Consider the following 15482-nt stretch of genomic DNA (forward strand, 5'->3'; position numbering starts at 1 on the left):
TAATCGGTTCATGTTTAGCTATGAGGCACCTAGAAAGAATGAAGCCAACATCAAATCCACTAACTGAGAGCGACCGAGCTGCACGCTGAAAGCAAAATTTAAACACAGTGAGTGGGTTATTTAAACAGAATAAGCTGGCCGTTGCCAGTGAATTTAAAAAATGGGTTAGAATCAAACTGGTATAATTGCACTAAGTGAGCCACCTGCTCTTTCTGTGGTACAGCATTTAGCACAGTGCAGCAGAAAGTAAACTCACTTGTGTACCCCAGAGGAAAGGCTTTTAAAAAGAATCCTCCCACCAATATGGAATGGGAACCTTTCCTGGGTTTGTAATGAACATTAATCAGACATGTGTTCCTTGTTTAAAGGTTATTGTTTTCTTTTTGCTTTACTTTAATGTATTTCTTTATTTTTATTTCAAATCAGGGGGAAAAAGCATGTAAGGGCTTGGAGGGGAGCTCTGCATTCTGGGCACTGATGCTGTGTGAGTGCAGCAGAGCAGTTGCCATAAATATTATGTACATCATATTTCCTATTATTATGGTTATTATGGAGATCAGATTAGAGAGCAGGCTCTAACCTGTCGCTATATTCTTTGGAGTTTTTCTCTGATGATTTCCAGAGCCATCCTCTATTCTACTTTGCTGCCTATATGTTGTCTACTTTCCAGCAGATGTGTGTGCTATAAAAACTGTCATCTGAGCTGTTTTTGCTCCTCAGTGGCTTAGCTGGCAAAGTGCAGGCTTCCATGATACCTGGACCCTCACCATAAAACACAAAAGGCATTTATTGATATAAAATGGGAAATGGAAGTCCTAAAGTTCCTCTTGAACCTATCTATCCCGAGTGGCAGTACAAAGAGATTCCACCACATCACAGATTCATGCTAATTATCACACAAACTAAGGGCCCAACCCTGCAAAGGGATGGGATGACCTCTTGTGATATGCTGAGTTCCCTCAACTTCTATTGGATAACAGAGCACTCAGTACTTCTCACGATCAGGCTGGAAGCATTGGGCAAAAGGGGGTTGTTTCCCTAAGTCCACATTTGTTTTCATCATGTACCTGGGTATTCACAAAATCCATACGTTGGCTGTTTGTATTTTAATGTGAAACTTCAAGTGGAACTTCAAGACTGAGTAGTGCACTTCTGTTGATCTTCTTACTTTGAACTTTATGTTCAGGAAAATATGTAGTCTATTTTTTAGCAAATTACCTCCATAGTCACATGGCCTGTTGACTGTTAAGTCCTTAGTTATCAAATCATTGTCTACTGTACATTCCGTATAATGCACACAATTCAATATTAAAATGTCATTTAAATGCATTACTAATTAAATTAAGATGTACATATGGAAGGAACTGAATTGATATAATCTGAAAAGCTGCAGCTTTTATAGGCACTGAAACTATCTTATCATGAAAAACTTCTTCTCAATTAAAAAGATTTTCTACAAGACCCAAAATACTTTAGCTTTTTGCAAGAGTCACACCATACTGCTCATGGGAATAGTGTGAAGTGCTATTTGTTTGCTGAAAGAAAAGTGTACAATGTGGAAAAGCCTACAAAATAAGAGATCCATGAATGAATATTTTATAAAAGGGATGAACTGAGTAAAAATGGAAGAGAAAGCCGAAGGTCTAGTCTACCAAAAAGTCCCTGCAAAATTCTTCAGTAGGATCTAAAAATGAGGACGTTTTAAAGGCAAATATGACACAGTATCCTCTCCTCTTGACAGTTCTGTTTCCATCAGGCAGTCTCCTGGCCCCTGCAGAAGGACCTCTACTTCGGTATTTAATCATGTTGTCAGAACATAAGACCAAACTGGTGGACACCTGGATTCCAGCTTTCCCAGATGCTAAGGCTCACTCTAACAATTTCTTGTTGCTCTGAGGGCTCCTCTTGCTGCTCGCCTTCCCCTGCTTCTTTCATTTATCTTTCTTTATGTGCTTCCTAGTGAATAATGCATGCTCCCTGTGCTCTTAAAGTATGGTACATTCCAAACCTCTTACTGTTTTCTCTCTCTCTCTCTCTCTCTCTCTCTCTCTCACACACACACACACACACACACACACACACACTTTCTCTCTCTCTCTATCTTTTGATTAGCTTATAAATTAAGTTTAGTGGAAGTTCTCCAAACCTTAGAAATGTTTTGCTTCCTGGTTATAATCCTAACTATCCTATGAAATTCTGAAAGCTTTGAAAAGCTACATGCAAAACAGCAAAGCATTTTTGAATACAAATACTGGAAAAAGAATAACTTAGTGGGTCACCCCACTCCCTTTCAGACATAACAGCTTTCTAAAGAAGCATGTTCACCTGTGCACCATGGGACATTTTAACATGTAAGCTCCTTGACTGTGACATTGACTTTTAATTAAATGCGCTGGGAATATTTTAAAAGATAAATGTTATATTTGCAAGTCTGGTTTTCTCTAATTTAGTGCTTAGCTTCCTATTGGATAGATTGGTTTATTTATTTGTTAGTATTCAAAACCATTGAAAAATGCAATGACCTTTTTATCAGCAATTTTTTTTATGAACATAAGTATGCACTTTGGAGGAGATTAGTGCTGTGAGTGAAGGAGCAGTCAAGAAGAGGCTTAATGTAGCTGTTTTCACCTGTACAAATGTGAACATTATTTTGCTGGTCCACGGGAACATAGTCCTTATTTTTGATGTATTTAATTGCTGCAGTCCCCAGGGCCTGTTTCTGCTCGCACTGAAGAAGTCAATGAAAATTTCCCATTGACTTTGACCAGGATCAGACCCAACATATACCCCAAAAGTATGTCATAAAATATGACAAAATTAATACAGTCAGGTGCACACTTGTGGGAGGGGAGGGTTGTTGCTGTTTTTGGTGTGGGGGGGGGGTTGGTTAACAAAAATGCCCTGCACAATAGGCCTCATTCCTAACATCCGCACAATCTCTAGGCATTAAAGATAGATTGGTCTCCACATCTTACCTAATGACATTGCCAGAAAGAGGAGCCGTGTTCTGACTGTTTGAATTTCCCAGCTGTATTTCCTGACCTGTACTCTTGTCACTTTTTCATGGCTCTGTGGTATGCTCTCGGCCCATCTGACATCTAAGATTCACTGGGTTAGAACTGAATTTGGGCATGGTTTAGACTTTAGGTCTGAGTGAATTTTACTACCACTTTCATATAGTGTATTAATATATACGGGAATATCTTTACCCAACTATAAGGCCCCAAACGTGTGTGCTGTGTAAAAGACTCCTTGTGCTGCATGCTCGAACTAAACGTCGAGTTGTAGCCTTTATAAATGTTATGCTTTGCAGTATCTTGGCAATTAGAAGCAGTTAAAAACCAGTTCAGCTCTTCTCCTAAGTACAGCCAAAGACATGTGCTGACAAGTTATTTTTGTCAAAGGCATAATTTATTTTTATTTTTTTAACTGAATTTAGTAGTGATGAAAGGTGCTGGATTGACAGCACTGGAGACTATAATAATCTGTTTGTCTGTCCTGACACTGTTCAGCCAGTGACCTACAGGATCACCTCTAGGCCTGAGAGGCTAGTTCACTCTCCATGCTCATTAAATCTTGCCCTTCTGCTGAGAATTCAAGCAAGGATGCCAACTGTGTTTGAGGAGGTGAACATCTGTCCATTAGAACTGGACTGAGACCCACCAATTCATTTCACACAGGCCACTGAGTACCCTTCATATAGTAGCTATTCGGTCACTGTCTACCTGGGTGGGATTTCAACTCACAGCCTAAAGGTTAAATTCCATGTCCCCTACCGGTCACCTGAGTCATCCAGTCCCCTAATGGTAATAATTTCACAACATTTATTTACAATGTACTGTGCATGTTTCATCACATCCCTGAAAAATAGTTTGTTGTAAAGTACCATAGTGTCATCCGCTGACTCTTAGGAATCTGAGTATGCAGTACAAGGATTCGTTATGGGATCATGATTAGGTGATATGAAAAGGAGCATTGGAGGTGAATCTAACAGTTGCTCACAGGCACATCCATTAAGCTAAGATGACTCAGGGTCAGAATTTTTTAGTTTGCTAAATTTTGGAAGAAGCTTGTGTTAATTACTCACTTTGGCACAGGGCTTCTCATTGACAATTTCCCTGCTTTCCTTTGTGTGCATTTCCTCCTTTCTTACAGAATCGGGGCTTGCATAAGTTACAAGATAGAACCATATTAAGCTTGTTATTCATATAAATTACATATATGCCATAATATCTTGAATTGGTGAGAAAATTAGTATATTTTATTCAGTTGCATATCTTTGCTAGTATATTTGTAAATAAGAATGTTTGACATTGATAAGTAGAAAGTAAAACACATGATGAAGATCTAGCTGAAAGTAATACATAAGTTAGTATAACCTGTGCTGCTGGTTGTGATGGGGTGTATAAACCCTGCACTAGGACTCAAGGGGTTAAAGGATAGATCTGGGCCCAGACAACCCCACCCAGCCGTATCTGCAGAGCATGCTCCAGATGGAGCTTAAAAGGAAGCCAGACCACTCAGAAAGGGGCAGACAAGGCAGGGAGAAAGATATGCCCTGGGAGCGTCTAAGAAGGGATGCTGCAGCAGCTCTTCTAGGAAAAGGGGAGCCATTCTGGTGGCCCTAGTCAGACTAAAGGTGCAGTTGATACCTTTTCTTCAGCACCTGTTGTTATAGATGGAAAAGCATGGACTATAGAATGGGGGGTAGGAAGTGGCCCAGATAGGGCAACTGTAAGGCACTCTTGGGGGTCTGGCCCTTGGTAACCCTCCCAGGGACCTGGGTAGAGCCTGGGCTCCCCTACCAACCACCCTCTGCACTAAGGAGGAACTCACCCCCTAACCACTGGGTGATGCTTCCATCAAGTGACAACCATCCCAACTTGGTGGAGAATGTGAGCATTCACCCTGGGTCTGCTGTAAGACCTTGAGAAGAAGAACTGGAAGGGAAGAAAAAGAGGGAAGAGAGAAAGAGAAGAAAAATACACTTCGACAAATTTTTGAAGTGGCTGATGGACAGCCAGCAGCAGCAGCAGAACCAGGTGTTCCAACATATGACTGCCCAACAACAGCAATAACAGCATATCCAGGAGCAGGCAACACAACAGCAGGAACAGCAACAAGGCCTGCTTCAACAGGTGATGGCCATTTTACAACCCCCAGGAGCAAATGCAAACATGGCGGCTGGTACCTTGAGCCCCACCACAAGTATGAACCTCCCTGTAAGACTCACAAAAACAGGGCCAGAAGATTACTCCAAAGCTTTCTCAGTCACTTTCAAGAGGGTCATCACAGCAGCTTGATTGCCATCCGAATACAGGGCTGTTTTGCAGGCACCATATCTTACTGAACTTGCTCAAGATATGTACTGGAACTTTGATGCCACAGAAGCCCAAGACTATGCTAAGGTCAAGGTGGCCATCTTGGACACTTCCGTATCATGGCAGAAACCCAAAAATAGTGCTTCTGTTGAGAAAGATGTCCCCCGGGGACCCAGTCACAAGCAGTGACCAAGAGCCTTACAGAACACTCTTGGCAGTGGCTCCAGCCCAACAAACGGACAGGGGGACAGGTGGCCAAACAAGTGGTGCTGGAACAATTTATGCAGGTTCTCCCAACTGCGGGGGTGAGAGTGGATGCTACAACATTGGCCTGAGACGTTGGCTGAGGCAATCAGGCTGGCAGAAAATTACTTAGCAGCTGCAGGCCTGAGAGTGGGCCACTCAAGACCAAAGATGCTCACCCCAGCTGACCAGTGACAGCAGACCTTCCAGCCTGCTGAGGGGGCAACTCATTGGGGAACTGCATACCAGGTCTGGCGCCCCCAGCCAGTCCATGGCTACAACAAAGCCCTGGAAGACTGGTTCCAAGGGGAAGAAAGGGAGAGGAGAGACCAGTCCCGCAGTGGTTTGAGCATTGGCCTGAGCATTGGCCTGCTAAACCCAGGGTTGTGAGTTCAATCCCTAAGGGGGCCATTTAGGGATCTGGGGCAAAAATCTGTCTGGGGATTGGTCCTGCTTTGAGCAGGGTGTTGGACTAGATGACCTCCTGAGGTCCCTTCCAACCCTGATAGTCTATGATTCTATGAAATACCTGCCACAAGAATCCCACCTCCCCTGTGCAGTCAGGGGTGGAAAAAAACCCTCAACTCGGACTTACTTTTTTGTGCTAGCAACAGGTCATTTCTGCTGTGACTGCTCCTTCATGGATTGCTCCTCTGGGCAGGCATGGATGGCAGACACCTGGGCTAGAAAAAGAGGCCTGGCCAAGAATCTAGGCCCCGTGTGGATCATTGGGGTAGAGGTGACAGCCCTAATAGAGTTGGGGTGCAGCCAAACACTGATCTGAGGACAACTAGCAGGACCCAGAGATAACCTGGGAAAAACCTTCTACCTCTAGTGCATGCACAGCAATGTAGGCCTATATCCCACAAGGGAGTTACAGCTCACTGTAGGAAGCTGCATGAGAAAAATACCGTCAAGCATGGTACCCACTCTGGCCTACCCAGTGATTTTGGGTTAGATGTTTAATTTTCTTGAACCAGATTTTTACTCAACTGCAAGTACATTGTAAAGCGCAACACTTGAATTTACTGTATCAGGAAACTGACTATAAAAGGGTTTCACCAAAATGGATATGTCCCCCAAGTTTATCTAAAACAGAGGTGCACTGTTAGCTGTTGAAAATTTGTTTTTCATTACTTAAAGTTTTATATATAGTCCATGTCTGTCGTATATCAGATTTTGAAAGCAACTGTTCTGTGGACTTCAATGGCGATGATAAAGTATGGAAATGTGGGCAGTTAACAGTACAGTGATGTCATAAAGACTCAGGCATGTTCTCTCTGGCAAGAATAATCTACTGATGCTAAGAACTCATCAGGCTTGGGTTGGGCATAACTAGATGGGCTTAAATTTAGATCAGAGGGAAAGCTGGCAATTATCATGTTCTTTAACTATAAGCAGCTGAACAGGACACAGGTAGCCACAAACTTTTCAAACAGCAACACAATCATTTCAGAAAGGCTAATAATCTAGAAGTCTTTCTTTTTGCAACATTTAGTTAAACCTGTCTAAATATTGAGGAAAAAAATATTTTATAACATCTTAGAATGCCATTAGCATTAAAACAATACTGTAGAAATGAACTCTTTACACAGAAGCATTACAGAATCTTGGATCACTACTTTGGCTATTCATACTACAGTAGTGTTTGCAAGTAATAGCACTAGACGTCTTTTACCATTTTGATATACAGGAAATCTTAGAGCTGTAACACATTTTCAAGAATAAAAGAAAGCTGGCATTTGAATTTGTGAATGCTGTAGAACCCATTTGTATTGAACTTTAATATCTGTTAATAGTGACATTGAATGAAAGTCCTGAATTGTTTCAACATGTTGTAGTGTTCAAATTTCAGCCTCATTATGGGCATCATCCTGTGGCCATTCACGGTTACTGGAATCTTCCCATTGGCTTCCATTGGTGAAGAATTAGACCTTATGAGGATGTCTACAGTCATACTTTTTCTAATGTGATCTGTGCATCCTTTGTTGATGTTGTTGTTTGAATTGTCTTTGGAAAGATGCAGGGTTTCAGTAGCATTGAAGCTGACCCTTTGAAAAGCAGCATAACACTTATTTTACTCAGTATGGTAGGATTTAATAGCCATTGTTAAATAGCACATGTTGTAACAACATCAGTACTTCCTTCACAAAAGCAGGATTTATTCCAGGCCTTTATTGGGAAAACTGTGTCTGTAATGCAGCTTTCCTTAAGATTTGTTCAATTTTTTTCCCACCTGGATACATTGTCTCTGTTTTGAAAGTGACTTTCCTATACTTTCCGCCTGTAACCGGAATCTTCTCTCTGGAAACACTTTAATATATTTAGAAAAGACTATAAACACATTGCAATATCATACACACATGGGTTTGTGGCGCTCCAGCCCAGCAATAGCAATTATGCTATATGCTCACCTTGATTTTAAGGCTCTCTGTTATAACTCTCTCTGTGTGCCTTAAAGCTAAGGCTTACTTCTTGCCTTACAGCAAAGTAAAAGTCTATTTAACTACATGTTTTAACTTAGGTGTTATAAACAATAAGAGCAATCTTAGATTTTTCCAAAACAACACAATCCTCAAGAATCAGCCTATATAACCAGGTTTATTTAGTTAAATTTTGTATTTAAAATTACTCGTTTGAATTCATATTGCAATATTTTATTAACCTTTATCACTGTATGTTTAGTAAAGAAAATACACACAAAATTTCACTTATACAATCGTAGTATTTACAAGAGTTAATATTGCAAAAAAAAGATTTAAAGACACCTTCCAATATTTAACACTGGAGACTAAATGATAATTATAACAGATGTTCTAAGTGGTACACAGTAATATAATTTCATTAAAACTTCAATGCAGGATAAAGCAATCTGCAGATTAACAAACCTCAGCAGATGAAGCTAACATTAGATGATATGATTGCACTTTTCAAATACCACCTTTGCAATACTCTTATTGATTATATTAAACATACCATGAAAGGAGTGAAAACTGAACACTACTTTACTCTAAGAACAGACAGTGGGGCATAGGAGAGTGGGGGCATTTCAGCGAAGTAGACTTCTTTGGCAATTCTGCATAGAACAATTAAAGCCTGTAAACTGCTCTTCTTTGTGTGCTTAACACATGCCGACACAGTGGTTCCATGCATGGATAAGAGCAGTGCATGGTTCTTAGATACAGAGGAGTGAAACACAGGAGCCAAGACTGGAGATGGAGAGGCTTGGAAAGTGTAACCATGATTAGCGGGGAGGAGGGAGAAAGCTAGAAGAAGTGGTGTATTTCTGCATGCCATAAGGGCAGCACAACTTACACCATGTACTGCTCTGTTTGTCTTGGCAGATCTGTGTGCGCGGATCTGGCTGTGGGCGTGATTCTGCCAAATATGGTCAGTGTTTAACCTACACCCATGTATAGGTCTCTAGTTATGCGTTTTGTCTACCATTTGCCTCTTTCTGCCAGGCCAATACAGCTCTGGCTTCCTCGCCATTTTTTTACTGGACATAAGCTATAGTAAGTGAGAAAGCATTATGTGACACATACCAAATATTTAGCTGAAAGTGCAGGATCCAAACCACTTAGTCAAAATTTATCTGAGCCAGAAAGAAATATACTGTGTAACTAATATATAATATTTGAATGATTTCTCAGAACCTTTTAGTGACAGTTCCAGTCACAAATTTAGATTAGCAAAACTATATATAGTTACCTAACAATATGGACTGCAACATTTTGCACTTTGGATTGCCAACCTTTCATGTATATGGTATGGAATGCCTCTGAGTGACGTTAAAAGTGTGTCATTAGCTGGCTCTTTGGCTTTGACATGCCACTGTGGCATCCTTTCCATGACCTACCCCTAGAGTGTGATATGCTTTTCATTTCACTTCGAGGCATGCCAAATGTTACAGAACATTGCAGTCCCCTTTCACGCTTTTATAAGCAATTCACATCCACTTGTTTTCTCTCATACTTCTGATGATGAAACCATTAAATGAATGTTTAATTTACATTAGTAACTTTTGTTAATTCATACTTGTAATGACTTATTAAATGAAGATTAAAATCAATATTTCATCTGTCACAGATGTTAACAGCGATGTGGATGGGTGCAATTGATTCATTGTTCTATGGACACATACTTACAGAGATTGTCATAATTCCACGTGTCTCTAAGTGCTGGATTTTACACAAAATCTCTCAGTTATGTCAAAGATGGGTAAAATCACAAACAGGAAGAGAGCTCCCTATTTACTATGCATCTGAGGAGGTTCCTATAAGTTGTTTATTACAGCAAGCACTATGCATATTGTATATTTTGCACTCATAAAAAATAGCACAGTTACACTCATGCTGGTTGGAATATCGAAATAGCGAATATGCTGAACTTCAACCTCCAACTTCTTGGGAAGCCACAACCTTTGGAGGGGATAATTGGTACATGGGGTCTCTGGATGGGTGGAGATGTCTTACTTCACTTTTGAGGGTACAGAGAGTGCTGTAGCACAAGTAGCCCCTCAAATGCATAGGTTGTTTCACTTTCTGGGGCTAAATGTGCAGATCTCAGTCCAGAATCAAAATCTAATTGTTTAAGCATCCTGTTGAATGTATAGTCTCCTTTTCCTTGCATTGTTTATCCCACCATCTGTTATACTGTATGTGTACCCTTCCCTATTTTCTCTTCTCCCAACTATGCCGTCGTTTTGTACCACCGCCTGATAAAATCCTTACAAAGTTTTACAGTGTTTCTTGCCTTTATGCTCCTTTGTCTGGAATGTATTTTAATGACCCCCTCCCTCCTCTCCCCTTCCCCCTTTTAAATTTTATTTTGCTGCCTACTTTGTGGGCAGACCCTGTTGTATTTCACCATTTTATTCTGGTGTGTTTTCTTCTTCTAGTCAAGCAGTTTTCTGTTCTTCTCTTAGAATTACACTTTATGACTACCAGGCCATGTGTAGAACAAACAAAGAGAGTAGCGACAGTGCCCATAGCTTACTGGACGTAAGTATAGTTAACATTATGAGCACTCTTCCATAAAATCACCAGAAAATTGTTGCAAATATATATATACATATGATGTAATATTTTGATTGTAGTTATCACAAGCCTATTATTGCTATTTGGAACTATTAAAGCTTTTACATTTATCGTACCATCCCATCCCATATGAACAATGGTTCTATATCAATAAATCCACTGTGTTAAGTATTTACGGGTCCAAACTCTTGTACGGTAGCTTTTTCCACTAGCACTACTAATGCTAAGAGTCTGTCAGCATGTTATTTGTCCCATTATGAACACCTACTCTCATAACTTTCTAAATTAACTATAAACATTCGCTTTAGGCAAAGATCTGGAATTTTTAAATATATAATTTGTTAAAAAAAAAGGTTTGGGAGGTTTTAATTATAGGGTGGTTGGTTTTGTTAAAGCCTTCAAGTTAATGTTTTCTGCACCTTGTTTTGCACTTCTGCAGTGAACGGAACAACAGATTGATTTTTTCTAAAGTGGAATTTCACTGACCACTTAAACCTTGTTCCTGTAACTAGCTCTGCATACAGACCCCTGTGCCTTCTCAGAACCCAAGTGAAGTCAAATGTGTTCCACCTGAGCAGACCCCTGGTCATTAAAGGATCAGAGCTGCAGTTAATAATTTTAGGGTGTTTTATAATACAAAATATTCATAGGATTTTTTTTAAAGCCAGAATGGACCATTAGATTGGATGTATATATTTGAATCATCTCATTAATATTACAAAATGAATTGTTTTTAACCAAATTTGTTAGTATTTAGCATGAAAAATGTGTATATAAAGGCTGCAACAAAATAATTCCAAAACTGAAGGCCCTATTCACTGATATCATAGACTCTAGAAAAAGTTATTACACAGATTTTTTTTTAAATGTACCTGAGTACAGCTATACAAGCTAAACCTAATAGTTCTGTCAGCATAATTACTTAAATGGCTAGGTAAATATTTAAATATTATGGTGATTTCCAAATATCTGTGTATAACTTTTATGCCCTGTTGAATAATCATATGCATTTTACAACATTTTCATTTATGTATTTGCATGAGCCCACATATTTTTAAATACCTGAAAATATGGAATTGCTTTACACATCAGCCTAAGCATTTCCAAGCAAAGGCCTGACCTTAGAGACACTTACTGTCATAATGGGACTATATAGCACTATGCAAAGCAGTAAGTGTTTTCAGGATCAAGTTGTAAGCTCTCAGCTAAGTGATATGGAATGTTCTGAATCAGATTTAGATGAGAGATATAAAATGCCTGTAAAGTAACAGCAATGGGAAAACATCAAAAAGTTTTTTTGGGAGGAGGCAGGGGGTCAGTTCAGTCTGGATCAGCATCCCAGAATGGTTAGCTGTACTATCCTAACCTCTTTGGTATGCAAAAATTATATCCCAAAAGCAGGCATTTTTGCAAGAGATAGTCATTACTCCCTATTTCTGGTCACACTGGGAATACTGGAAGAAAAACCTTTCTTGGAAAATTGTGGCATATACTGAGACATGTGGTGAACATTTTCTATCAAAGATAACCATTTTTTTTTGGACTCTCAAAAGAGATTTACATCTATTTCACTTTGAAGGATGGGCAAAGCTTCACTTAGAGTTTATTTTATCTCTGCTGGTTCACCCATCTCTAATTATCATGATTGTAATGAAAGTGTAAAGAAAATGTAGGCTGAGAAGTGAGGGCCAGATTTTAAAAAGCAGCTCATTTGTGTCTTGGCCCACAGCTTTGCACATGCAAATCGCCTATTAGGCACCTTACAGTACAATTTGCACATACACATACTGTTCATGTTCACATATGTGCTATATTCCCACCTCAGAATTACATGTGTACAATTGCAAGCACAAGAAAGGCTTGAGGCCCTGTTGAAAGTTTAGGACTGTGTGCACCTTTTCATATTTTAAATAGCGCAGAAGTGGAACACATGCATCACAATATGCACAAGTCTTAAAGAGACAGTGTTCCACCATATCATCCGCTCAGGACAAGTGACTGTGCAAAGCAGGAGATGGGGCACAGTCAGGATTTGTAGAATATGCCTGTAGACCATGGGATTAAAACAATAGAGGTTAGAAATGGACAAGAGACCTATAGATCATCCACTTAATTTTAAAAGTCCCAAGTAATGAGATTTTTGGCCCTTCCCTTGTAGGACTATTCCACAGCCAAATAGGTCTCATAATAAAGAAGTTTTTTCCTGATATTCAGCCTGATTTTTCCTTATCTTAATTTCACCCACTAACTTAAAATTATACCTCCATGAGCCAAACTAATAAACCAGTGTTAACAAGGGACCTGTGCAAGGATAAGGGCCACCCAGGTGGATCCCTTCGCAAGATCATGACATTAAATAATTCCTCTCCCTCTTTGGTGTTAGGATCTTTCATCTATAGATAGATATAGATATAGATAGGCAGTCAGTACAGCTGGTTTAAAAAAATGTCAGAACAAGTTTTCCATCAGAAAATGCAGTTTAGTCAAAATCAAACATTTCATGGGAAAGTATCAATTGCCATGACATTTTCACCAGGAAAACATCTAAATGAATAACTTCGCCTTTCTTGTTTCATTTTGATGATATGGCAAAATTTCAATAGCATCAAAATATTTCAATTCAGAACTTTTGAAACATTGTTTTAATAATGTTGGAACATTTTAATTATTTTTTTTATATTAGGTTAAATAATATTGTATTTATTTTTATATTGTTTTGACATTATCAACATGAAGTGATTCAACATTATGGAAAAAAATCAATTTTTCAGAATAAAGGATTTTCAGATTATTTTGTGTGTGTGAAACTACGGAATGTTCCAATTTTGAATTAAAACAATTTTTGAACTGTCTGAATTTCCCACTGAATGGAAATTTCATTTTCTGACCAGCTCCCCTTTGGTCATCACTTAGCTCTTTAGTTCATTTATTTTTTCCTATAAATCAGTCCTTCATAGGTCAAGATCATGTTGGTCTCAGGTTATATTTAAAGTCCTTGCTAGTTCTGCACCACTTCAGCATCCCATTCTAGCAGTGATGTCACATACACTATACTGCAGTTGGCTGGGGTTGACCAGCCATGTGCCAAAACCCCCTCTGTGGTCTCTGAAAGGTTCAGTTGGGAAGTTACTGCTGCTCAAAGCTGCAATAACTCATGTAAATTGTATCTTAAATTCCCCTTCCCTAAGAGAGGAAATGCTGTATATAGCATCCTCTGTGTGATGAGGGTTGTTCTGTTTCTCTCTGCACAGCATATACCTAGGGGAGAACATGACCCCGAGCTCTTAAAAAATGGCATTGTTTAGTTAAACATCCTCCTCACCTGCCAGAAATCAGAAATAAAACAGTTTAAGCTGACATTCCATTCCTTTTCCATTGCGCCTAGGTATTCCAGATGTTACTGCAATGGGGACCTTAGTAAGGTGCTGATTCAGCAAGGTTCTTAAGCATATGCATGACTTCAAGCATCTGAGTAGTTCCATTATAGTCAATGGGACTATGCATATGCTCAAAGTTATGGCTTGATGCTTTGTCATCTAAAAGAAGAACTCAGAACATCTTACAGAGCTGAAAGATCTATGCACAAATATGTGAGAGAATGGACTTCTGTATGTCAGATTTCAGAAAACTAACTATTCTGCATGGGTTACCCAAAATGAATATTCCTATTGATATTTTATGTAAAATATTTAAAATGTATAAAACACGATAAACACCAAAATGATCAATTTACTTCAATTTAAAATAATTTAATTATTAGTTTAATTAATTTCCCACAAAATATAGGAAAAAATAATAAATATTTTAACACTCTGAATATTCCCTACTGCTGGGCTTTCAGAAAGGAACAGATGACTTCACATAGAAAAAGTAAATTCAAGCTGTGTCGGTTTTCCTATCCCAATTACAATGAAGGGCAGTGAGGTGAGGAATAGAGATTTACATTGCAGAGAGGCAACTCCGTGAATTACAATTTGAAAACATTTAAGTGATCTATCAGTACTACTCCCTCCACATTAGCCTAGGAAATAGTAGCCCCTAGAGGTAAAATATTTAAGTATCATTTGCAGAACTTCCTTGTTTCTCAATGATAACTCCTACATGGGATCACGTTTGTTTTACTTGTAAAGCACATTTCATGACTGTGTAGTTTGAATGTTTTAAAATGTTGCCATTGAGATATAATATCTTACTTTTTAATCTCCTAGATAAAGCTCTGCTACTTTTTGACATGATACCCATATGTTTCAAATACCATTGTCTTTATATAAAGCCTTCAGTTAAGGTACAAATACTGTATGTTTTACCTTTTTATTAAATGAGTTGCTTCTCTTCAGCCTTATAATGCCTTCTTTGCTGCAGTAAAATGGATAATGACTGAACTTGTCGTGTAAGTAAATTTTGTCAAGAATTTAAAGAATATTTATACTTTTTTGTCCTACATACTGAATTATTTTTAAAAAATGTTATTAATTCACTAACATTTTTCTTTACTATTAAATCTCTGGTGTAAAAGTCTTAGAAAATATATAATATAGGAATGTATAATTGCAACTTTTAATAAGTTATTCATGGTTGTCACTTATATCCTTATGTCTTTGCTTAGCAGTCTAGCAGCTTGCAATACGCAAACCAAATTTATTATTGTGGTTACTGTTAAATTTAACATGAATGTCTGGCTGTTTTTAGTGCTGCTTGGGTGGGCTGTAGTCAATAGAACAAACTGTCTTAGTGATTCATTGTGTTATTTCGTGATTTCGTAAAGTATTCTATAAGTTGGACCCTTTAAAACTTATGCCAGATCAAGGTGTGCTTGTCACATGTTATTTAATTGTTGACTTTATCTAATCCCCACAATGTTTTAAATGAACATAGATGA

General features: G+C 38.6%; 1 protein-coding gene across 1 annotated transcript in view; it reads left to right on the top strand.

Moving 5' to 3' along the window:
• The window catches only part of CACNA2D3 (calcium voltage-gated channel auxiliary subunit alpha2delta 3), a 729039-nt gene that overhangs the window by 682710 nt on the left and 30847 nt on the right, over positions 1–15482 (top strand). The window contains exons 32-33 of the mRNA XM_065407986.1: positions 10492–10567; positions 14941–14993. Coding sequence (XP_065264058.1) covers positions 10492–10567; positions 14941–14993 — 129 coding nt within the window. The remainder of the gene's footprint in view (positions 1–10491; positions 10568–14940; positions 14994–15482) is intronic.

Source organism: Emys orbicularis, chromosome 7 (assembly GCF_028017835.1).
Source record: "Emys orbicularis isolate rEmyOrb1 chromosome 7, rEmyOrb1.hap1, whole genome shotgun sequence".
Lineage (NCBI taxonomy): Eukaryota > Metazoa > Chordata > Testudines > Emydidae > Emys > Emys orbicularis.